At 42.9% G+C, this 23,079-nt stretch overlaps 2 protein-coding genes across 3 annotated transcripts; both read right to left on the bottom strand.

Annotated features, from left to right (window-relative positions):
* Positions 1-1,834: 1,834 nt before the first annotated feature.
* On the bottom strand, positions 1,835-11,970 carry mttp (microsomal triglyceride transfer protein). The gene is made up of 18 exons (XM_067250246.1): positions 11,883-11,970; positions 10,719-10,906; positions 10,334-10,477; positions 8,872-8,979; positions 8,636-8,752; positions 8,313-8,452; positions 8,025-8,175; positions 7,736-7,893; positions 7,271-7,439; positions 6,851-6,958; positions 6,481-6,693; positions 6,031-6,242; positions 5,750-5,847; positions 5,379-5,500; positions 5,028-5,255; positions 4,605-4,729; positions 3,124-3,294; positions 1,835-2,928 (listed from the first exon to the last, which is right to left on the bottom strand). Exons 1-18 carry the CDS (start codon positions 11,941-11,943, stop codon positions 2,790-2,792), a joined length of 2,652 nt encoding a protein of 883 aa, XP_067106347.1. The 5' UTR covers positions 11,944-11,970; the 3' UTR covers positions 1,835-2,789.
* A 5,582-nt stretch (positions 11,971-17,552) lies between these two features.
* LOC136955925 (excitatory amino acid transporter 3-like) lies at positions 17,553-22,869 on the bottom strand. 2 transcript variants are annotated; one of them, XM_067249686.1, is made up of 12 exons: positions 22,669-22,869; positions 22,050-22,190; positions 21,620-21,712; positions 21,413-21,527; positions 21,280-21,322; positions 20,962-21,072; positions 20,528-20,712; positions 20,337-20,444; positions 19,898-20,020; positions 19,083-19,277; positions 18,851-18,985; positions 17,553-18,454 (listed from the first exon to the last, which is right to left on the bottom strand). In XM_067249686.1, the coding sequence occupies exons 1-12, from the start codon at positions 22,766-22,768 to the stop codon at positions 18,217-18,219; spliced, it is 1,587 nt and encodes a 528-aa protein (XP_067105787.1). In that variant the 5' UTR covers positions 22,769-22,869; the 3' UTR covers positions 17,553-18,216. The 2 variants fall into 2 exon arrangements, with proteins under 2 accessions (XP_067105787.1, XP_067105788.1); XM_067249687.1 differs by having other exon boundaries at positions 18,313-18,454; positions 19,106-19,277.
* Between the last annotated feature and the right edge of the window lie 210 nt (positions 22,870-23,079).

The raw sequence follows: 23,079 nt of genomic DNA, 5'->3' as shown, positions 1-23,079 counted from the left end.
GTCCGACCCCTTTTTTGAAGGAAATTGAAAGTCCAAATTTGACAACATCCAACAAACCCATTGCTTTGAGGAGACTACTCTGTTAATGCTTGTTTTTGGAAGGCAATGAAAGGTTGAAGACAGATACGTGAAAAGAAGATAAAGAAAGAGAATGTAGGTGAACTAGTGGCCAAATTGATCACAGTGTCACATTTTACACACAATGTGTAAAATATGTGTTCAGTGGACTTAAGTGTGGCTGACTCAGAAGGTGTAAGAGGTCTGGTTGACAATGAAGAGATGCCTTGTTAGAAGAACCAGTGCAATATTTGCACGTTTACAGATGAGATATTGACAGTAGACTGGACTGAAATGAACACTTTGTAAATTGGAAAGCCTTTACAGGTGTTTAGAAGAAATAAAAATGCAAGCTATATTGAATTGTCACTGTCTTAATATGATAATGTGTGAGGAGGTAGGTCAAAGGTTAAACTTGTGTCCATGCCCTGAAATCTGTACATGACAATATGGGTCCAAATCCTATGCTCTAATCCTGAAATTTGACTTATAATAATAATATATGACAGACAGTAGCGCTAACAGTTTGTTCAGTGGGTAAGTGTATGTTTTTTTACTGTACAGGCAATGAATGCATTGCAACATGACTTCAACCTGGTCAGTATCTACTAATGTTATGAAACTTTGGGAAACTGTGCTGCCAAAGGGGAAACCCTGTCTGGCATATCCCCATCTCGTGTCAAATTACACACATTACCATCTGCAGGTCCAATAATGTCCACAGGAGGATGCCGATGGTTCCACAGATCATTCTGAGCACTGCTTCTTGATAGAGGTTTTTTCCTCCTATGCCTTGTTCTCAAAAGCAATAGCTTCAATCACCCCCTAAAATGTCCTTATCACAGCCCCCTCATCCCACATCCCACTGACCCCGACAATCATCCCTTCTTTTCCTGTCTGCTCATCAGCTCTATCTTTGATCCCCATGCTCCTACCCCCCCTCCCCTTTCACATTACCCTAGTGCTCCAGAACTGGCATGCTGTCTAAATATGATTAACTATTTGCCTATCTACGCCCCCTTTACATTTTCTATTTATTTTACTCTTACTTATACAGTCAGACCAAATGGGGGGAAGGGGGAAATGGGAGGAGTTAAATCTGTACAGGGACACAAACAGAGGGCCGACAAGTACAAGAGACATGGGCACATATGTAGAAAGGAGAAGTAGAACCTATTAGAAACACATTGATTTACCCTGAGAGTCACGCTCATTAAAGATCTGCCGTCTGGCAGTGTGCAAGGTTAGCTATCTCCTGCTGTGCTGAAACTTTACCCGGGGCCTAAGGCTTAAGTTCAACCTGACAGTTTATCAGAGTGTTGATTTGGTTGCCTTGGCGAGGGCGAGACAGGCAGACACCCGCCCGCTCCCAGCTGCTCTCTGCCATTCCTAAAGAATCTCCATCGAGGCCCAGTTGTTGTGCCCGGATGACAGTGAGGGGAGGGGCTCTGATGTCATAACTGTGACACTACACGAGGCAAAGAGATTTAGTGAGTCACCTGGTGAGTCAACCAAATTGAGGGCTTTACCCAATTCTTAGGTTCACTCTCTCTTACACACAACACTCTCTCACTCACACACACACACACACACACACACACACACACACACACACACACACACACACACACACACACACACACACACACACACACACACACACACACACACACACACACACACACACACACACACACACACACACACACACACACACACACACACACACACACACACACACACACACACACAGTTGTAATCTGAGACACCTTACATATAAGTTTCCATATCTTTATTCATAAATGTTATAAAAACACATGGCTGTATTACCATAAATGCACATGTTATGTACATTCCAACATCTGCATACACATACAAGCCAAAGAGGTATAGGGGATTAGGGGATTTCCAGTGCACCATTTATTTTGTTCAATTACCTACCTAACACATTATGGAAAAATGAGTTTTTTGCTGTCGGAAAAGTCTTCATACTTACAGGCATGCATATTGTCACTTGGAAATAATTATTCTAACTCACATTTATTAGGGATCATGAAAAGGTCTTCTGTATGCGCCCCAATTATCTCAGTAGGAGAACATTAGAAACCAGTAAATAGGCCTACTCACTTTTCTATTGATAGAGATTGTTTTGACATTAGATTTTTAAGTATATAAGAACAATTAATTCAACTTCAAAAATACAATTGAATTAATGCTGCATGATTTGGTCCTCCAGTAGTCTCTCAAATACCTTAGCTGCTGAGAGTCCATTTAAGATACTTTGTTTAGTTGTCTGTGCTTTGGACGCAGCATGAATGACACAAATAAAACAAAAAGAATGCCTTAATCCATAAACAAATGGACAGTGTAGTTTATGGGAATGTGATTACTTTGGTCTAATTTGTAGGACTTACACAATACCATATTTACATGTACCGTTTGGGAGAAAGATATTCAACTAAATATAGAAAAAATATCGCAAAAGGCTATTAAAAATGGCTTCAAAACTCCTAATAATGTAAACATTGCATGTGTTGGTTGAAAAAACACACAACTCTGGCAATGCTATTACACTACTTTTGCCTGTGGTGTGATAGGTGTTCCTAAATCTGTTTGTTTAAAAAAAAATATATATATATATATATATTTCTCAAGCGAGAATGTCAAGTAGGACTCAAAAGTCAGTATCCTGCCCCCTGAGTTTCTGTCCATTTGAGATTTTCACAGCAGTGTTACTCAAACACTCTCTTGCACATGTTGGAGTTCTCCTGGTGGAGAGGGAATTCAGAACCTGGCACCAGCTGCTTCTTTGCCTTGTGCGACACAAAACTCTTCCCCGATGGAAGACTCTCATATTTACTGAAGGACTCGCTGTAAAGAAGGAAGACAATCATTTGTTTTTATTATAAAAAGTTTCATCAATGATAGCTCAGTCCTATAATAGATTTATTCTGAACTTCTTCCACTCCAAAGTTGTTGTGCTGTCATCTACCAGATCTGTTCTTCTGCATAATATAAATGGACACAAGCTTGATGGAGCCAAGAACTTCTCAGTGCAGAGCTTACCTGAAAGGGAAGGTTGCCTTGTCCATCTGCATGCACACCAGGAAGGGATACTCAGAGAACTGAACGGTTGTGACGAAGTCCAGCGACGCCTCTGTCTCAAAGCTGACTTCCATTCCAGTGCGAACGAAGTCCATGTCCACCGTTACATTCCCAGTGACCACCAGAGCCCCCCTGTGAACCGGAACGTTTTCCAGAGGAAATAGTTCCAAAATTCAGAGTGGTGGGAAGGCCTGTCATAAATATCCAAATACTATTGCGATATCCTCAACAGCCACCTCGACACAGTTTTACTTAAGGCCATGGTGGAACCATGGGCTTTCTGGGCCTTTTCATGATTTTGTTTCACTGAACATGCCTCAACATCTAAATAGCTTGTGTTTGACAGAGATTTGTACATATCCTTCGCGAGACAAACGTTAAGAGTTCCTAAAATATGTTTCTGTTTTACTTATTTCTCCACATATGACACAACCCTTATATTTCAGCTAGGTCTCTAGCTCTGTATTTTGAAACAGAATGTCCACCAGCCATCTCTGCATGTTTATCTGTAGGGGCATGTCATGCCAGGCTGGTTTGTTCTGTTTCTATAGATAGCCTGCTGGCCTATTATCAGAAGAGAGGTACAACTGCAGTGATCCATACAACTGCCTCTGTCATTCACCCACACTGGCAGCAACACCATAAAACTAAAACAGCAGCCCAAGTGAATAAAAATCACTTTAGGCTGTAGGATAACTGGATCAGATTCACATTTTCCAACCCACTTTGGCATGTAGGGCAGGCCTTACCCTTTAATTTTATCCATTAACATTAAAATATTATTTAAATATTCTATGAAGGTTCCTGGTTCTGATTATGTCACATACTGTACAGCAGCACTTAAATATTAAAGTATAGTATCTCACAGTAACACTTTTTATAGTGCCTAAATTGGGCCCTCTAGTTTCAGAGGGACTTATTCAGGCAGGCAAAGGAACCCTGTTGGAACTTGAGATGGCCAATCTAGATTCATTCAATTCCGAAACCCTTTCATCACCTGGTACTGTGATATACACAATACTGCATGACGGATGTAATCAGCTCCCGTTTTTACCTCAACAACACCGACAGACAGACGGCACACAAGAGGGCTGAATTAAAGGATGTCGTCAATCTACATATACCCAACTGGCTAGACAGACATGAATAGTCCCTGTTTACCGTTCTGGACCTCATCCAGTGCCACCAGGGACATGAGGCAAATAGCAAATTTAGACCATATAAAGTTCCAGGTCTTAACAAATAGGATTTCATCACTGTTGCTGTTTCCATTAACATCAGTGGCCAAGGGTAACACTAAATAATGTTAACAAAGCCTGTTGCCTATGTCTTGGTTCATATACATCATGTTATCATTAGTGAGACATCAACACCCTGAAAGTATCTTACACAGTTCTTAGAAGTTCTAAAAACAGTAGAGCCATGCTGTCTCCTGGACCTACCTGTTGTTGACGCTGGTCTTGGACTCTCTGTACCACAGGCTAATCTCCATGCCTCCTGAGATGTCGATGGCCAAACCTCCCTGGAACTCAGCGTTGGCCTTCAGACCGGATTGCAGCTGAATGACCTGCAGGGCAGGAAAGGGAGGGGAGGGTTTTGAGAGAGTCAACTTCCCATCACTCAGTCATGTAATGCACAAATTTGACTGAAATGCACAAAAGCATTCAACCAAACAACCCAATGGCCCAATCAGCAATGGCGATAACTGTCTGGCCAATGATAATTTAGAAGGGTTATTAATCTTCTGCAGTTAAACATTTACGCAACTCAGTACAACTGTCAAGATGTACACAGGTTGATACAGCTGTGTTTAGACATGGATCCCCCCAACAAAAGGTGCATCTACGGCGGCGGAGCACGCATACCTCAGAGTGGTCCGACAGCAAGATCAGGCCCTTCACCACGTTTATGGGCTCTCCTGACATGGAGAACATCTTGGACATCAGGTCGCTGTAGCCCTTGAAGAAGGTGACGGGCCGCAGCTGCACATCAAAGAGCAGAGCGGACATCCCGGCAAAGGACTCCAGATCCTCCTCCCCCTCGTCGGGCGTGGCTGCGATCAGCGTCTCCAAACCTTGGGCCTCGATGGCCACCTTTGGGGAACAACAAGGCAGGAGAACATGTCAGTGTCACTGTAATCTCCCTCGCGCTACTCGTGAGGATTTGCATTGAACCGAAGGAGGGTTCCCGAGGTAGGATGTGCCGGCAGGCCTCACCTGCAGGCCGTGGAGGAGCGCGTCGTTAGTGGCACCGTAGATGTTCATGATGCTCCTCCTCATTACTCCTGAGCCAGAATACAGGATGTCCAAGCTATAGGTGGAAGTGACATCAGCAGAACCTGCAAGACAGCGAGTGGTTTAATCACTTGCCGCGATGCAGAATGGCAACCATGCCATTCCATATGTCAGTATATTGGCATGCAGCAAACACATCAACACATTCCGGGGCCTGAAGGATTTCCTATTATTAACATGTTTTATTTGTAGTCATTGCACCATTTAAACAAACTACACGCAACTGGACAAACAACATGAATGTACAGAGACTGATGGTGGTGGGGGGTTCAGAGAGAGGGAATGTCACTTACGTGCCATGTAACCTGAGTACGCAGAGGAGGACCCAACTTTAGAGAAGCGGTCATAGTTGTGGGAAATCATGTCCTTCATAGCTTGCCGAACTATTTTGCTGGAAAACAAAAGAAATGGAGATCAAAGACCCTTACTTTGGAGATTCCCCGGTATCTATTTCGTTTTGTCTAGCTTGATATTCATCAGTGTTAGCATTACCCTTTCATACATGATTTACACACAGCTTACTGTTAAGACAACTCTCTCATGTCCCGTCCATGTAATCCTATCCAAAACCCACCTGGCAGGCATGTCAAAGTGCAAGATGTCCTGCACCTTGGACAACATGTACTTGTTCATCTCATGCGGCAGGTTTCCAATGGACAGAAGCATGTTCTTGACCTCCATGTAGGAAGGGTTGCTGCTCAGGATGACATCAGCGGCAGCCACCCTCACATTCTTCTCATACACCCGTCGGTTCTGGTGGTACACTCTGTTCACCGTCCTTTTGACCTGCATGGACATGTTGGAGGTTTTTTATTCATTTCACTCCTCACATCATATGTGAATAGGTAAGGATCCATTATTAGATGAATCTGTAAATTTATTAAGAACCTTTCAAATCACAGATAAAAAATAAAAATAATAATAAATGCTTTGCGGTTAATGACATGTGCACTGCATTAACATTCTGCAATGGGAATTTCAATATTTATCTGACTGAACTCCTCAAACCCTGCCTGACCCTTACCTCGTCGGTGATGAGGGCAACATCGTATCGCTGGAGGGTGGTTAGGGCGATGGTGCTATAGGCCCCCACCTCTGACTCTGTGTATCTGGTGAAGAGTGGGATGGCCTCGGGCAACAGAGAGTTCTTCAGGGCCAGTAGGTACATCTGGACCTCAGACTCCTTGTCCGTACTGTCGGGCCCCTCCAGAATCATCTTCTTCACCTCCACCACAGTCTGGGAGGACATAGGAGGAGAACCCATTATATGGATTCATGTATGGAGAGGACATTTAAATAACTTAACTGAGTGCTATTTATAAATCACTTATTAATGAACAGATTTGTGTTCAGGCAACCCATGTCAAAAGAGGAAACATTTTCAATGAGCTCACCGGTAAATCACATTGTCCTTCCTGGCAAAGCTTGAACACCAGGGCCCCCATGATGATCACCATTGACTCTCTGATGTCATTACTGCCAATCTTTTTCTTGGAAATGTCCTGGGAAAGCAACAAACCTTGCCATTTAGAATAATACCCACACATTAATAAAAAAACTAAGGAAAGACAGGCCTAATGATGAAGGATCTTGCTGAAACTGTTCCACCCAAATAATCATAATAACAATTAAGTGTAAAATAAAAGATTCAGCCCCTTTTTAAGTAAAGATAGACACCATGTTCATGGTTTGGGTTAGCTACAATGGTCCGATCAGAACTCTAGCTAATCAAAAGGGCAATGGGGGAAAGCCTGGCAACAGCGTTGTGCTCCGGTAAACGTGAAGAAACCCAACCATAGGAGGAAGTGACTCACCACAAGGGCTCGGAGCATCCTCTCATTGGGGTGCGAGGCGAAGCCACAGGCGTACAGGAACCTCTCCTGCAGGACCAGGCCCTTGGGGTCTGTGAAGTTGAGGAAGGTCAGCATGGCGTCCAGCGAGGCAGGAGTCTGTGAGGAGGTGACAGCGTCCACCACCTGAGGCCTGCAGACATGAGGGGGGGAGGGAGAGAAAAAAAGGATGGGGGGGATCCGAGAATTAGGAAAGGGGAAGTGGATGACAGAGATGACTGCTTTGTTTGGATTCTTCTCAGTGACAATGTATTAACTAATTGCAAATGTACATTTCAAAGCAATCCCAAGCTGTGTAAGCATTTGGCCATTCAGTGACTGTTTATGGCTTCAGCCAACTGCGAAAAAGTGACAGTGCCAAAAGGATACTTTGAGAGAGTGAAACGAGAGGGTGAGGTCAGTGAGCTTGCGGAAAGAGGTTCTGCTTACAGCAACGACTTGCTGGCGCTCTGCAGCACTTGGAGGATCTCATCCTTGGAGGCTTTCCTGATGCTCTGGATCAGAGCCAGGAAGCTCCTGGGAGCCGAGGCCTTGGACAGGCTGGCAGGCTCCAGCTGCTTCTTATCAGCCTGCCACTGCTCCCACAGCTGGGAGAAGAGAGGACGAGAGGAGAGAAGGGGGGTGGGGAAGGACACAAGCGTTAGTATTACAGGATACATCCATGGAAGTGAATATAGTTTCTAAAAAGAAACAGTGTGTGCTCTGTGTAACCCCTCACCGATGGACAGCCTTTGCACTGAGACTTGACCTTGCCCGCCATCACACCCACAGCCACCAGTTTCTCGTCCCGGGACTTGACGACTGCAGTAACATCTTTCCCTGCAACCTCCAGGGGGCCAGCCTCAATTCCGACCAGTGTCAAGGTTTGTCTGAGGAAAACAAATATGATACTTTTCAGTATGAACTATTCAGTACGTCTAATTCATAACATGTATTTATGAACCTGTAAAATTGATTTTTTTCTATCGTCTACGTTGGAGCTCAGTTACATTCGACTTGCACCCACCTGGACAAAACTTTGGCACCTGTGGAGCGCCGAGCATTGGTTACCAGGAAGTGAATCTCCTCAGATACAGCAGACTTGATGAAGCCGTCCTCCAAGGTGAACACTGTTACTGAGCTTGACTTCCTGCTCACACCCAACACCTGGTAAAGGAACACAGGACGGAAGGAAGAAGAGAGAGAGGAGGGGGAAGAACATAAATTGCGTACATTTGTGCATTTTAAGAAGAGAAGACCTGGAGTCAAATCAGTATCCCATTTCTAAATGACAAACAACATGTCGTCTGTCCAGATGACGACCATTTTGTGACCATTTGGTTGGCTAACCTTGCTGATCGTGGTGAAGCCAGTTTCTGCCGTCTTGCAGGTATTCAGGATCTTGGTGCGTGTCACCTGACCCTGGGCAGCCTTGTACTCCACTCTGCACCTTCCTGATACATCATTCTGTTCCCATGGCAATGGCATTAGTCCATCAGATACATCAAACCTCCCTTGCGGTAGATTTAGCTAAATTAAGACAGTCGGGTACATTTAAATAAATATGTAAGTATCAAATAATTTACCTCAATTGTCTTTCCACTAGTTAGCTGCACCTGCAGCAGGCTGGCCACACCCCTCTTCAGGTTCTTGACAATTGCAGGCTCCGCCCTATAGCAATAGAAAGCCTTCACCTGTACAAGGAGCCAATCAGAACAGGTCACGTGAAATGTCTACGCAACAAGGAAAAGACCAGCTCAGACAGGACATTTTACCTGATGTCCACGCAATGCCTACAAATACTAATACTAATACTGTTTACATTTGCATTTTGCACCCTACTTCTAACTGTAATATGCAATCACTTTCCACTGCACTTTTACACTTTTTTAGGATAGCTTCTGTCCATACTTTATTGCACTACACTGTATATCCTGCACTTACTGCTATTGCACTTCTGGTTAGACCTAAACTACATTTCGTTGCCTTGTACCTGTACTTGTGTAATGACAATAAAGTTGAATCTAATCTAATCTAAATCTACTAGATTCAACTTCCACAACTTAATTTTATAAAGTGAAGGTCCGTCTGCAATCAGGACCATTCTACTTTGAATTTTAGATGAGGTATAAGTAACACTAAACTACGAACTAAGCTCTAATAAACGTGAAGTCACATTCATTCAGTCAAGACATATGCATGTATGGCAAGGTGTCTTGTAAAATACAGGCCGCTCTATTTGTATCTGTGATTGTGGGAGATGAACTTACACGATGCAAGAGTACACTACAAAGGTGTAAAGGTCACAGACAATAAATGACACTTGGGTAAAAAACTGACATGTCTGTCACCAAACATTCTAGCTGCTGTTAGGGTTAGCCTAACCCTAACCCATTTTAATCTAATCTAGTGTTATCTTTGGAATCTAATAAAACTGTTTCTAAACGGGATACAATCACATTCTGGAGGCCCATTACAAAGTGCCCTTCAAGCATTTCTATGTTCCTCTTTCTCCCTTTCCCCTCCTCCCCCTGTACCTGATCTCAAGGAAAGCCCTGGGACACTTCCGCCCACGCAGCCCTCTGACCTTTGCACATATTCACAAACTTTCCAGTTTATCCCCCTTCAACGTCACCACATACATGGTCTGTCACAAGTCCATTTAATACTATGACATCAATCAGGATAGTTATCAATGAAACACTGAAGATCATGATGATACTGCGGTGACTCATTGCAGTTCAGTGGTGTGGTATGTTCAAAGGCAAAGTTATACATGCTGATAATGCGTTTTTAATAGCCTAATCTTTATCATCACATAATATTAAACCTTTCAGTATTATCAGGTGTTACATATAATGGTTGATGGGATGCAAAGATTTTATGTCAATTTTCCAAAGTTCACCCTGATTCTTGAATCATTGTTCTTGCTGTATAAATCGTTGAAAACACACATACATTAACGTGTCTGGAGAAAGGATGCAACGTTCATAGGTCTCTCTCCAATTCAATTCATTGTATTCATCCTGACGGAAACTCAGGACCTACCTTTCCATTTCTCAGGTGCACCAGAAATGGCCTCTGCAGAGAGGCGAGCTTGCTGTTCCCCAGGAGACCCTCTGTCGTGGAGCCCTGGAAGATGTTCTTCTTTGCCGAGCGGGGGGCCACATTCTCAACCCGCACATTGGAGATCTGCGCAGGAAAAAAGAGATGACCACGTCAACCTGACAGAAACATTGTATAAATGGCAGTGTTTGTAAATACAAAATTAGTGTTGGGGGGACTATCAAATATTTCCAGTAGCCCATGACTAAATCTAGACATGCACTCTTGCTGCACGGCACACATGGGTTCATTGGCTCATCCTAATGACCTCATCTCATCAGGTTGTAATTGAGCTTTATAATCAAGGGTGTCATCGATGACAACAAACCTCCAGTTGAATGAGCTGCTCTTCCGAGTCACCGGCCTGCCTCCACACTAAGTTGACATCCACGTCGCTGGAGATCCTGAAGCCAGCACCACCCTTTCGCAAGGCCCTGGATCTGTCTAGTATCACCTCAGTGGAGTAGCTGAATTTGTACAGCCGGTCATTGTTCACCCTGGGGGCTGCTCCCGCACCTGAAACAACACACAGGAAACAGCATGATATGAGAGGAAGACAGGCCTGTTAGATCCCCCAGACATACTCTTACATCCCATAGGATATATACACACTGGTTAAGTGAGTAGTTTTGTGGTTACTGTTATCTTATAGATGAGTGTGATTTGTTACAAAACTGTTAAAGACAAAAAGTTTGATGTCGATACTATTTTAATGCCATTCTATTCGGTTTGTGTACTTGAGTATTCAAAAAACAGGCAGTGATATTTACTTAGAAGGTATGCTTTAACCAGACACACCGAGAGCATCTAAATATTTGTGATGAATTGCTCATGGAGGTGGTTTAAATTGCTGCAAATTATGTAATTCCACGTAATGAACAATAACCCTTAGCGGTGCTCTTGTAACTTGACCTTATGACCAGGATCAAGATGGCACTGGACGTATGCAGTCTTACATGCTTAACAGGGTGTGTGGCAAGACAAGATAAAAACAACTCCTGGACACTAATAGAACGCAACATTCTATTAGGGATGATATGAGGTTTTAAGACTGACGTGTCACTCTCTGATTGCATCACCTTTCACTTACTGAAGTGTATGGTCTGAGTTTAGCTAAACAGATTCTCTATACGTTTTCATCATCAGCCAGAGCAACTAGTTGAAGCAATCATTTAGATGTTCCATGTTGAGTAACCCATTACATTTGTATCTAGACACAGGCCTGTATGACTGGAGTCACTGAGTAAATAGTGGTCTTCCAATAGGGGAAGGAACCATCACCACACAGGATTTTAGAATAAAACCACTTTTCTAAAATACACTTTTCATCATTTGATACAAGTTTACCTTTCCATAAGTGTAGTCATATTCAGTCATTGTACGTGATTTTATATTGTGCAAGGCCACTGAAGCTGGCTTCTCACTTGCTCTTAGTTGGTGCAACTATGGAAGAGTCTATATCTAATGATGATGCGCCGGTAAACCCACTTACCTTTGGTAGATTCAGAGAGAACGGACGTTACGCACAGCAAGACCACAAGCAGCGTAAACATCTCGTGCTCTTATTGTTACCAGATGTTTAGAAGAAGGTAAACGTTTGTGACTGAACAGTCACCCGGCGGGCAAAAAGAAAGGCTAGGCAAGTCGAAGCTACTCTAATTATGTTTTATCTATCAGGAGGGCAGACTCCAAACTCCACGCTCAAGTACTAAGTACGAGATAACCAGCCAATCATTAACTTCGCAAAACAGAGATGTGACCATCACTTCAACGCTGATGCGCGAGGCATAGTGTCGTCAGATGGTGCGGTTTTATACGGGCATGTGTGCCTCCAACTACCCGATGATCAATCGATTGATCATGATTGATTAAGAGCGCATGCAAATGGTCCTTTCGTTCTTCCCTCTCATTTCTCTTTTAGCATTGTCAAACATAGCCTAATAGCACCACAATAAAAACATATTGAGACAAATAGTTGCGACTGCTGATGTAAAAAAGTTTTCTTTATATCCCCGGTTGGACCAAAATGTATGACACATTCTTGCAGCTCGTTTAAGAAACGTGATGACGTAAATATAGTTCTGGAACTATTCACTCTGAGATTGAAGAAAATAGAATCCGTCATCGTGAAACCTTTCACCTAATTTTACATCTCGCTAATAAACAGTGCAACATTGTAACTCACCGTCGACTGAAGGAAACGGATTGCATACGTCACGTTTAAGGGCACTGGAGAGGATTGCCACGGTAGCAATGGTCTGAAATCAGATTGGCATTTCCCTTCCAGTTCAAAGTCACAAGTTCAGCCAGGGTGAACTGAATTTGTGTTTAAACGTCCAACCATGTTCCCATAACCAATCATTCTACTTACAGTTGATCAATCCAACCCAAATTCGTGATCAGTAATACAGATGAACGTACCATCAAGATCGATCAAATGAGCATAAAAAATTTACTGAGACTTAAGTTTGACTGATTATGACCTATATTTTAGTCTTGATTACATCAACCTATTAATCACTGACAAATCCTATAGAGAAAATTAGATTAGTCTCACTCAAACTACAGTATTCAGTGACACTGAGTCAGTGTCAGAATCCAAGAAGATTTTAAATGAGACAAACAAAAACTGTGGATAGGTTGAACAACAACAACTACATCCAGAGGACAATTCAGAGGGCGCTTTATTAGAGGGCTCTATCAAGCCATAACTGAGTGTAGTCAGGCCATGCCCTGGAACCCTTTAGAGGTGGTTTGGGGTAAGAGGAACCTCTTGGTGTAGCGTAGGACAACCTTCTGGTTGAGGTGGCACACACTGGGGCTGCCCAGCGCTCTGAAGGTCCTCCTGGGTGCTCCGGCCCTCCGCCTCTCCCTGGAGGTCCTGGGCTTGGATCCCTCTGACTCAGCATACTCCATTTTACCTGCGTAGAATCACAGGTTTTTTTTGAGTGGAAAATGTCAGAATCCCTTTTTGATACTCATACACTGTTATATTTAACATCAAATGAAAACAGAGGTGCAGATGTGTTTGTTTAATTACTGAATGGTTATGTTATATCCTCCTGTGAGCTACAGTAACTTCCTGTGGGTTCAACCCTATTGTTTAGGGACTACTTACTGGAGTCTGACATCATCTTTGAGGACTGATCTCTGTTGAAGAAACCAAACACACAAGTGTCAGAAAGAGTCAGTGAGTAGTAAAATTCACACTACACAAACACTATGTAGAAGAGATGTTGTTAAATAATTTGGAGAGTATCATTGTATCGTCTCTTTGTAGGTATTCCATGGCCACAATATTTATTTATATTCCAATCTACAGTGTTCATAGCATGCTCACTCCTGATCATGACCCGGAAGAGCGGTTGCCAGAATAGTCTGTGCAGTGCACTGACGTGGCCAGCAGGTGGCGGTGTTGTCATACCTAGTGGCATCCTGCTCACTGATGGATGCCAGTCTGGAGTCCAAGCACTGGTTCTCTACCTGAATCATAGTCAACTCTTCTATATCAGGGATCTCGCCGGCAGAGACAGACTCTTGAGCCAGGGATGCACGCAGAAGAAGAAGGACCTGGTCCTTTTCTGTTCAGTAGAATAACGTTGAGAAACATCACTACATCTCTGTACTAACGTATGTCATTATAGCCAGGGTACGTGGGTGTGTGAGAGCGAACAGCACATTCTGATCTAATCTAATCACCTCGGTGACCAGCATTCAGCATCCACTGCTGGATCTCCCCTATGGACTCCATCTGGAGGATCTGACTCAGCATGTCTATGACCTGGAAGATGGAAGAAGAAGTCACTATGCCTGGACTCAAGATGTTTGTACTAGTACAGAGGTCAATTAAGGATCAGGGTCAATCCCATAACAGTGAGTGAATACAAAACCAGCTTTTCTTTCACCTGAACTTCTCCTACATCAATTGGTTTTCACAGTACGTCACACAAGAAGATAACATAATTAACACCTAGTCACTTGCCCACCATCAGTTGCATTTTCAGGGTTCTCTCCCTATCTCTAGATCCAGCCAGACCTGCCCCAGAGCTGGGCCAAGGGGAGGAGGGCACGGTGGAGCCTGGGGGGGGGGGGGGGGGGGGGGGGGGGTCAAAGTTTTTAGGTCTAAGTTGCCTATGACCTAAGGGTGGGGACTCAAACTGTATGTGCAAACATTTAAAACGACAACAGTCTTAACTCCTAGTCACCTTTACCAGTGGGTCCAAGGAGGCCAATCTTCTCTGTGAGTTCCTGTAACTCCGCACACCACGCTTCTGTCACTTCAGACAGACGAGAGAATCACAGTCAAACATGAAGGTTCTGTTTTCAGGCTGACATGCATGTGCAAGTTTTAGATACAATACCTTTGTTTGTTTTTCTATCGCAACAAGTAACAAGATCAGATTAAATGCAGTGTAAATATGCTAACCCTAACACGGCAGAGTTTGAAAATGCTATACCTGTTGCTTGAATTGTGATGTATACTTTGTGGAGAGGCCAGTGGGGGTGGATGGATACAATGAACCATATAAACCAAACCTCCACAGTCAGATCTGGTTACATGTGGCGCAATACACAAGGGGGTCAAATAGCTCTTCTGAAGGTTCTAGGGTTCACTCTCACTATGTGTCCCTTTCCATTCCTTCACGTTTGTGTTGCCATAGAACAGTTCAGGCCTTAAAACATGAGATTTGTAGGTACACTGAACTTGAGTAAAATACTGACATTACTCATGTGCTGCAAAGGCAGCCTACCATGTCAAGTTACTTGCAGAGATGTCAACAGGATGTTCCCAATGTGATACGCGGGTATTAAATCCTACTGAAAGAATATGCAGCATGTAGGCTACATACTGAGGGGGAAAAAACAGTTCAGTAGCAGCTGGATTTGAACCAGCGTAAACTGTAAGACCAGCACTTCCTCACAAATAGCTTATCTGAGAATCAATATGGACTGGAACTGTGATGGTCAACAAATAACATCGATCCATCCCCTGTAAAAAAGAAGAAAAAGAAAAAGGACAGTATACTGTTGACCTAGAGTATCTGTACTCACGTAACCTCAGGGAGGATGAATCTACCATTTTGAGTGGAAAGAACTGCCGGCCAGTGATAACGTCAGTGGGCAGGTAGGTAGTGTTGGTTCCGATGGCTGAGATGGGGATCTTGCACTGCAGCACCAGAGACTTCTCGGGAGTCGTGACCCTGCCCAAGCAGTACTGGGGCATCTGGCCGAAGATGACATCATTCAGTGCACAGATAGGTCTCTCATCGATACCTGGGGGTAGGGTAGGGGAGAGGGGGATTTGGAGATGAAAACGGTATTCAGTTTATTTGGACATTAAGTAAGATTCCGCTGGTGCATACATAATTTCTTGGCAGTGTGTGTGTGTGCTTATAAATACAGCATGCTTGCTTGTATTTCAAACTTTATCATTTCTATCTAGCACTCACCTTTGATGTGGTGCACCCGTTGTGAGTGAGGGTTGTTCCGACAGAAGAAGGGATTATTACTGGGGGCCCCGAAACGGGCACTACTCCTTACAGGGATCACTGTTTCTCGGACCTTGTGGTTGAGCGGGCTTTCCTCCGCAACCTTAAGGGAGACGGTGGACAGCTCACAGCTGATGGTGATGGGCGAGGTGTTTGGCCATCCGGGTGCACTCCTTGGTGGGTTTTGGGGGGAGGGATATGGGCAGCATAGTCTGGTGCTTGTCATGTTACTAACAAGGATGTCAGTAACATTTGCATTTGTTGTTTGTTGTTACTCTCACTTATATCTCAATGAATAAAGAATAAGTTACCCGGACTTTTTTAAGTTTCCAAAAAAAACCTGAGGACAAAAATACGTAAAATATTCCAGTACAGGTCTGTAGTAGAGCTATCTCTAGCTCTGTCTAGAAACATCGAGCAACAGCCTTCGCATTTAAATTAGAGTAATACAGTAGTCGATTATTCATCTCTGACGTGACATTGGACTGACTGCTACAAACAAAACGTAATAGTTTTGTAATTCATAATTTGTCGTCTTAACCAACTGTCAACAGATTAATGTGACGCTGATAAGTCGCCTACCTTTTCGAATTCACAAGAATTTCCCATATCTCCGCTGTGTGCATGGATGATTATAATATTGATTCACTTTAGAATTGACACCATGGAAACGTGATGCTAAATAAATTAATGGATTACTCGGTTGCTATGCAAGGTAAACTAGGCTACTCTCCAACACTTTGAACTTCTTACGTGAGAATCCTTAACAGAGCGCTCTAGAGCGCTCTGTTAAGGATTCTTATTCTCTCTCTCTCTCTCTCTCTCTCTCTCTCTCTCTCTCTCTCTCTCTCTCTCTCTCTCTCTCTCTCTCTCTCTCTCTCTCTCTCTCTCTCTCTCTCAATTAGGCCTAGCCTACTAGTTATCCATATCAAAGTCTAATTATCCCCATTAAGAGGCTCATCATCATACTGTATAGCCTAACAGTGCTTAAGGAACATTTAATGTAGGCTATTTTTTATGAGCCCATGTCCTGAAACAGATGCCTAACTAAAGTACAGTATTGTTAGGAAAATGTAAGGAAATGATTGACCAAGTGTCTATTTTGTCAGTGAAATGACACAGTCTAGTTAAGCTTTCATAATGTAGCCTATATGTTTCAAACTCACATGCATAGCCGATTTAGGCAACGCCTGCGACTAACGAAACCTACTTTACCACGGTATTACAGACAGGTCACACAGTACACTGCCCAACCGCATCGCTCTAATGTAAGTGTCCAGTGCAGAGGGCGGATCGAGACTGTAATGGTATTGTGGCGCTGCACTGCTCAAATCTGATCCCGGTGATTAAAAAACTGAAAAAGAGCTGGAGTCGGAGGTCCTGAGAGTATACATCTTCATAAATAGTGACAGTGCTAACACAGGCATCTTTTATGGCCTAGTGGCAATGTCCTTTTCCAACATAAAATGCAATATCACTCCACACTTTCCCTGAGCTTGTGGAAATGGGATTTAACTTTGTAGCCCACTGCAATGCTTTACTTGCATTTCCTTCAGTTGGAAACATGTCAAAATCATCAAGGTCAGGGTTTTGAATGTTCAGACAAAATACGTGTCTTAAGAGATGATACCGAAGCTTGGTTTTATTTTAATTGGTAAAACACAAAACGGTAATCAAACCCATGCAATGCATAATCAAGCAGCAATTGCTGATATCTGTACAATATGTCAGGGACATGCATGGACAATTTGTATTCATCTGTGTTTAAAATCAGATTACGTATGCCGTGATAAGATATTGGGCCTGTGGTGACCCCCACATTCTTGTTCCTAGAAGTGCTCGGACCCATTGTTGAAACTAAAGGAGGTCAACATTTTAAATCGTAAGCATACAGTTGTGAGACAAAACTGTATCAGTTATTTGATCGTTCTTAGAACCTCATGCATGCATTTGTCATGCTAAACTATTGCATAAAAATATATATTTTTAAAGATGATTTCCTTTATCTTTAAATATTATGTTTACATCACAGTGTTCACTGTGCAACAACATAGTGGCTTTTAAGGGCACTGTTGAATTCTCACAACTATTGATTAAAAGGAAAGTGGAAACGTGGCTACAAAACATCCATATCTGCATACAAAATAATAACTGGCTTCAAAACAAACATTCAAATTAAAACTGACAGCAACAAAGCGCAGAGCTTGGCTCAGGCTCAGGTGTGAGCAGTGCAAGTGCTGCTCCAGGATCGGCTTGACCCAGGAACACATCGCCTAGCCTCTCTGTTCTCCTAAGACACTCCGTTGGGCGACCAGGCTGTTTTCACCTCCTCTTTATCTACAGCTGTGAGGTCTGTGTGAAGGATATGACATCGCTCTTCTCCACTACAAACACCCCATTGACGTAGGCGTCGTCTTCCTCCAGGATCGTGGCTATTTCAGGAGGGAAAGGGTTAAAAAGCTCCGTATCTGATAAACCCTGGTCCATCTTCTCCAGTTCCCTCTTTGAGAGTTTCTCGATGATTCCAGCGCCGAACGCATCTCCAAGCACGTTGATCATTGTACGGAAGCGGTCCCTATGGTAAAGATTTATACCAATCAATCACCTTTTTCATACGCTGATACGAGTGATAAGAGTATGATAACGTTATATCATACACACAGACATCTAAATGTTTTAATTTAAAATTATTTCATAGACCAGACCTTATGATTGGCGTAAGTACACAAGGTCTAATAATGGTTCTAGTCAATGAGAAAGTATCAACATAACATGTAGCTTATAAGTAAGCATGTTTATAAGTATTCCTATTTGTAAGTACAGCAATCCATTTGGTATATCTAAGATAAGATAATAACTACTTTTATTGTCCTGAAGGAAATGTGTCAAGGAAACATATACAGTACAGTATACTATGCTTTAAAAAAAAACTCCCCCTAGCACCTGGTTAGAATCTGATGCTTTCACTCACAGAAGCCAATCCACAGCAATAATGAGTGTGACATCATCAGCAGGTAGACCCACTGCAGTCAGGACAATAACCATGGTAACCAAGCCGGCGTTGGGGACTCCGGCAGCTCCTATACTTGCTAGTGTGGCGGTGACACTAGAGAAATATGGAGGAACACTTGACATGTAATACAATTCATTCAAGATGACGCCTCATCATGATCAACGTCATCTGGAGAGATGTTTCTTCACACCTGATGGTGACTATCTGACCCACGTCTAAGGGGTAGTTGTTGATCTGAGCGATAAAGATGGCTGCCACGGCCTCATAAAGAGCCGTGCCGTCCATGTTGATGGTGGCTCCCACGGGCAGAACAAACCGCGTGATCCTCTTGTCCACATGGTTGTTCTCCTCCACACAGCGGAACGTGACAGGCAGAGTGGCAGAGCTAGGGGGATAGACAGGCAGGTAGGCAGGCAGGTAGGCAGGCAGGCAGGTATGTAGGTATGGTAGATGCATAGATATACATATTTCAGTAGACAAGGAAATCATATGTAGGCAGACAGGTGGATAGACAGATCAATAGGCAGGTACACAGTATTTGTAAGTCCTGAATAATACATCAATCACACTGATAGCAGCTATTACTGAGTATTTGAGTCCTGAAATTTATTTTTTGTCTCCTTATTACCTGTAATTGTTGAAATGTCAGTGAGTTTACTACTCATTTATTGCTGAAAGTGGAATGATGGGAAAGAGGGGTGACTCATAAAATATCATTGAGCAGTTAATTTTATCAGCTCATTTCAGTCTCCCAAATGCAGTGTGTATTTAGAGAATCACTAAGGCTGTGTACGGGTGTTTTAATCAAATCTCACCATAGGAAATGTTAACTCCGATTAAGGATCAAAAACAATGTATTTGTTTAGATATGTTTGTAAAAAATAGAAAATAAAAAAGTAATCTTCCTCATAGATACTGTGGGGCAAGAATCAGCCCATAAGGTATATTCCAGTTTGACAAAACAATGATTGTGCCAAGATGGCTGCTGGAGGCAGAGTGTTTTACCTGGATGAGATCATGAGAGCAGTGAGGAGAGCCTGGGTCATTCCCCAGATAAACCTGAAGGGGTTTTTCCTCACAAATGCAAAGTACAGGAGAGGAAGGACAATCGTCCCGTGAATAGCCAACCTAATGAGAAAAAAGTGAATGTTATATTCTTTGATTTAATTATAAACTGGTTCCGTTTTATCAGTGGTTTCCATCTTAAAATCCTTACAAAATCAAACTTTACTGGTCAATGGTCAAACAAGACTGTCACACTTCAACGGCTTTCATGAGGAAGGCTCTCAGGCATACAATCAACAAGCCAGCAAGGTTTGAACTTAGAGGTCAAGGGTTGGTGAGCTCAATCAAACAAAGGTTTCTGGTGCTATGAGCACTCATTTTCCCTCTTCACTCACTAACCCTAACATTGGGATTTTTTGCTGACAGTAGCACTTCTTACCCACTTAAAACTGTCACCATATAAAGTCCCAGCTTTCGAAAGATATCCCAGTCCTCCACTTCAATGATCTTGGCAGAAATGAGAAACAGTATTCCGATTGGCATGTAACTGTAAAATAACCCAAGATTAATTGTCAATCATTCTCAAAGTGTGTAAGAACAGGACATTTTGAAATGAATAGGTTCACTCACCACATCATGATATGGACTATTTTCATTGTGGCCTCGTTTAAGGCGTTGAAGAACTCGATTAAGATTCGCCCCTTCTCTCCCATTTGACCAATGACCAGACCAAACACCAGACAGAAGATGATGATGCCCAAAATGTTGATGCCGTCAGAGTACGAACCAACCACGGTGTAATCCTTTGTTACATTCTAGAAAAAAAAATCCTTGCGTTTAAAGTTTTTTTTGTTTTTACCATTGATGACATTAGTTTACCTTTCAGCATTCGTTTTTATATGAAACCGTAAAATATTTATGTCAAATGATACAATAAAACCTGATTTAAAAACATTTTACAATGGAAAGTTACATTCATATTAAGAGTGTCAGGATTACTGTTAGTTGTTTAAGTAATAGTAGTGGAAAACACACAATTCTACATATTCCAAACTACCTTTCACCTTAGGATTGATAGTTGGAAAAACAGTGGTGAACCGTGTTAATGATGATGTAACATTTTGAGGTTCTGTGGCGTTCCCTGGGGCCTTGATCTCTTTACGCTGTGTCTTGTACTGCCAAATGTAAAATAACAACAAAACACAAATGTATGAAAACAAAGATGTATACATCTCTCAAATGAGCTGGACCAGGCATTAAGGCATGGAGACATAAGAAGCAGCCCAAAGCAAGTAATTAACAGAGACGATTGAGATAGCTGGAAGATTGAGCAGTTTTTATGGTCATTTCCACAAAACCCTATAAATGAACTTTGTCCTCACCTGTTGAAAGCAGGCTTGTACCAAGTTCTCTGGAAACATATTCCTATCAGTATAAAACATCTGAATGTGTTAAAAACATCATGGTATCAAATGAGACAGTGTCTGATAGGAATGAACAAAGGTGCTTTGTCACCTGATCAGGTCCAACATGGCGTCCGCGGTGGAGACGTCAGGGGTGGACCCCGTGCGGTCGATCTCCTCTGTGCTGTGAGAGACTCCCGGTTGGATGGTTATCACCAGAACGATGCCTGGGAGGAGTCACACAGAAACAGTTAAGTAGACACTGACAGAAAGACAGACAGCGCAGTTTCAGTGTTGAGACAGGCATGGTGTGACTCACCCAGGACGACAGCAATGATGGTGGTGGAAAAGTAGTATATGACAGCGCGCAGGCCGATCTTCCCCGACACCTCAGAGTCGAGGGCAGCTACTCCTGTATAAGCCCAGACAACCAACACAGCTTCACACATCAGTCCAAGCATGCTGTCTTCCCAGTCATAAACCCAACCAAACACAAAATGGACACTATAGGAAAAGCTGTGTTGGGCTGAAAGATATTTGGCAACAAATGACTTACTAGTTGTCATCTGCACACCTACACGTCTTACATCTTACCCAATATTTACAGTATAAATCCTGACACTGTCACGTGAATACGCGCGTGGAGAGAGAGACAAATGGAGAGGAGAGAGAGAGGCTCGAGGAGAGGCTGAGGGAGAGAGGGAGAGGTTGAGAGGGAGGGAGATGGGGAGAGAGGTGGAGGTGGTCACCTGTGATCATGCTGGATATGATGAGGGGGAGGATGATCAACTTGAGCATCCTCATTAAGATCTCCCCAGGAAAACCAAAGTAGAACTTGTGGAGTTGGGAAAGGTGGGCATACTCCCTGACCACCACTCCCAGTGCAATGCCTTGAGCCACACAGAGACAACAACAAAGAATACCACTTTAAATTTAAACTGTGAGATTGTTAAAATGTGTGGGTGAATCATTGATGTTTTATTGAATGATAGACACACCTGTGAGCTGGAGATAATTACGACAATGGTCAACAATGTTGTGTCATTCCCTATCCCACCTATGTGAATTTCCAATAACTCTGTCTATTCCATTATACAGGGCCCTCAAATTGGGTAACTACACGTGTTTGTGGCAGGTCCATAAGTTTGGAGCTACAGAGGCTCCAACATATAGACTTGGCAATAACACAGTTGTCGTGACAATTCTGTAAAGTGTATGACATCATCTTCCTCCTTGCAACACGTAGGCTACTATAAAGACACATTAGCTTGAAATGCATTCGTTTGCTTTTTCGTTCGTTTTTCTTTGAATCATTCCATTTATGTCATAGCCTAACCTAGAATCATTTACACAGTAAAAACTACTCACCTGACAACACTGACACAACTGTAGCAATGAGCAGCCAATTGTTTTTCAGAACACCTTTCAAGTCACATCCAGCATTCCTTCTTTTCCCCATGTTGCTCATCCTACCGAAAGAAATACCGGTTTGTTTGGCTATGGAAACTGTGTGATGTTTCAGGTAGCTAAGCAGGACTGAGTGAGGACCGATGGGTCTGGTCTCGCCGATATGAACCTACCAGGTTAGTGTTATCACAAAATGAATCTCTTCGCTCTTATACGTCTCACATACCGCTCAGTCCTAACCACATGTGTCCTTTACCCCACCCCAATTTGGATCTTCAAATGGTTATAGCCTAACCGATAACTTACTGTTAATCTTTTACCTGTAGCATTCAGTCACGTCAATGCCGAAAATAAAGGGATACAATATAATTT

This window comes from Osmerus mordax, chromosome 14 (assembly GCF_038355195.1).
Source record: "Osmerus mordax isolate fOsmMor3 chromosome 14, fOsmMor3.pri, whole genome shotgun sequence".
NCBI classification, from domain to species: domain Eukaryota; kingdom Metazoa; phylum Chordata; class Actinopteri; order Osmeriformes; family Osmeridae; genus Osmerus; species Osmerus mordax.
Note: the sequence above shows the minus strand (reverse complement) of the source record. Positions and strands in the feature narration are given on the sequence as shown.

Bases quoted from the DNA above. Each gene is read 5' to 3' on its own strand.
- LOC136955925 (XM_067249686.1), bottom strand. From the start codon at position 22,768: ATGAGCAACATGGGGAAAAGAAGGAATGCTGGATGTGACTTGAAAGGT. The intron at 21,528-21,619 runs GTGAGTCACACC...GACTCCTCCCAG, and splicing joins CATCATTGCTGTCGTCCTGG to GCATCGTTCTGGTGATAACC. The intron at 18,986-19,082 runs GTGTGAAGAAAC...ATATTTCTCTAG, and splicing joins GGTCAGATAGTCACCATCAG to TGTCACCGCCACACTAGCAA.
- mttp (XM_067250246.1), bottom strand. From the start codon at position 11,943: ATGTTTACGCTGCTTGTGGTCTTGCTGTGCGTAACGTCCGTTCTCTCT. The intron at 10,478-10,718 runs GTTTGTTGTCAT...TTTCCTGCGCAG, and splicing joins AGCAGCTCATTCAACTGGAG to ATCTCCAATGTGCGGGTTGA. The intron at 6,694-6,850 runs GTGAGCTCATTG...ATGTCCTCCCAG, and splicing joins AAGGACAATGTGATTTACCG to ACTGTGGTGGAGGTGAAGAA.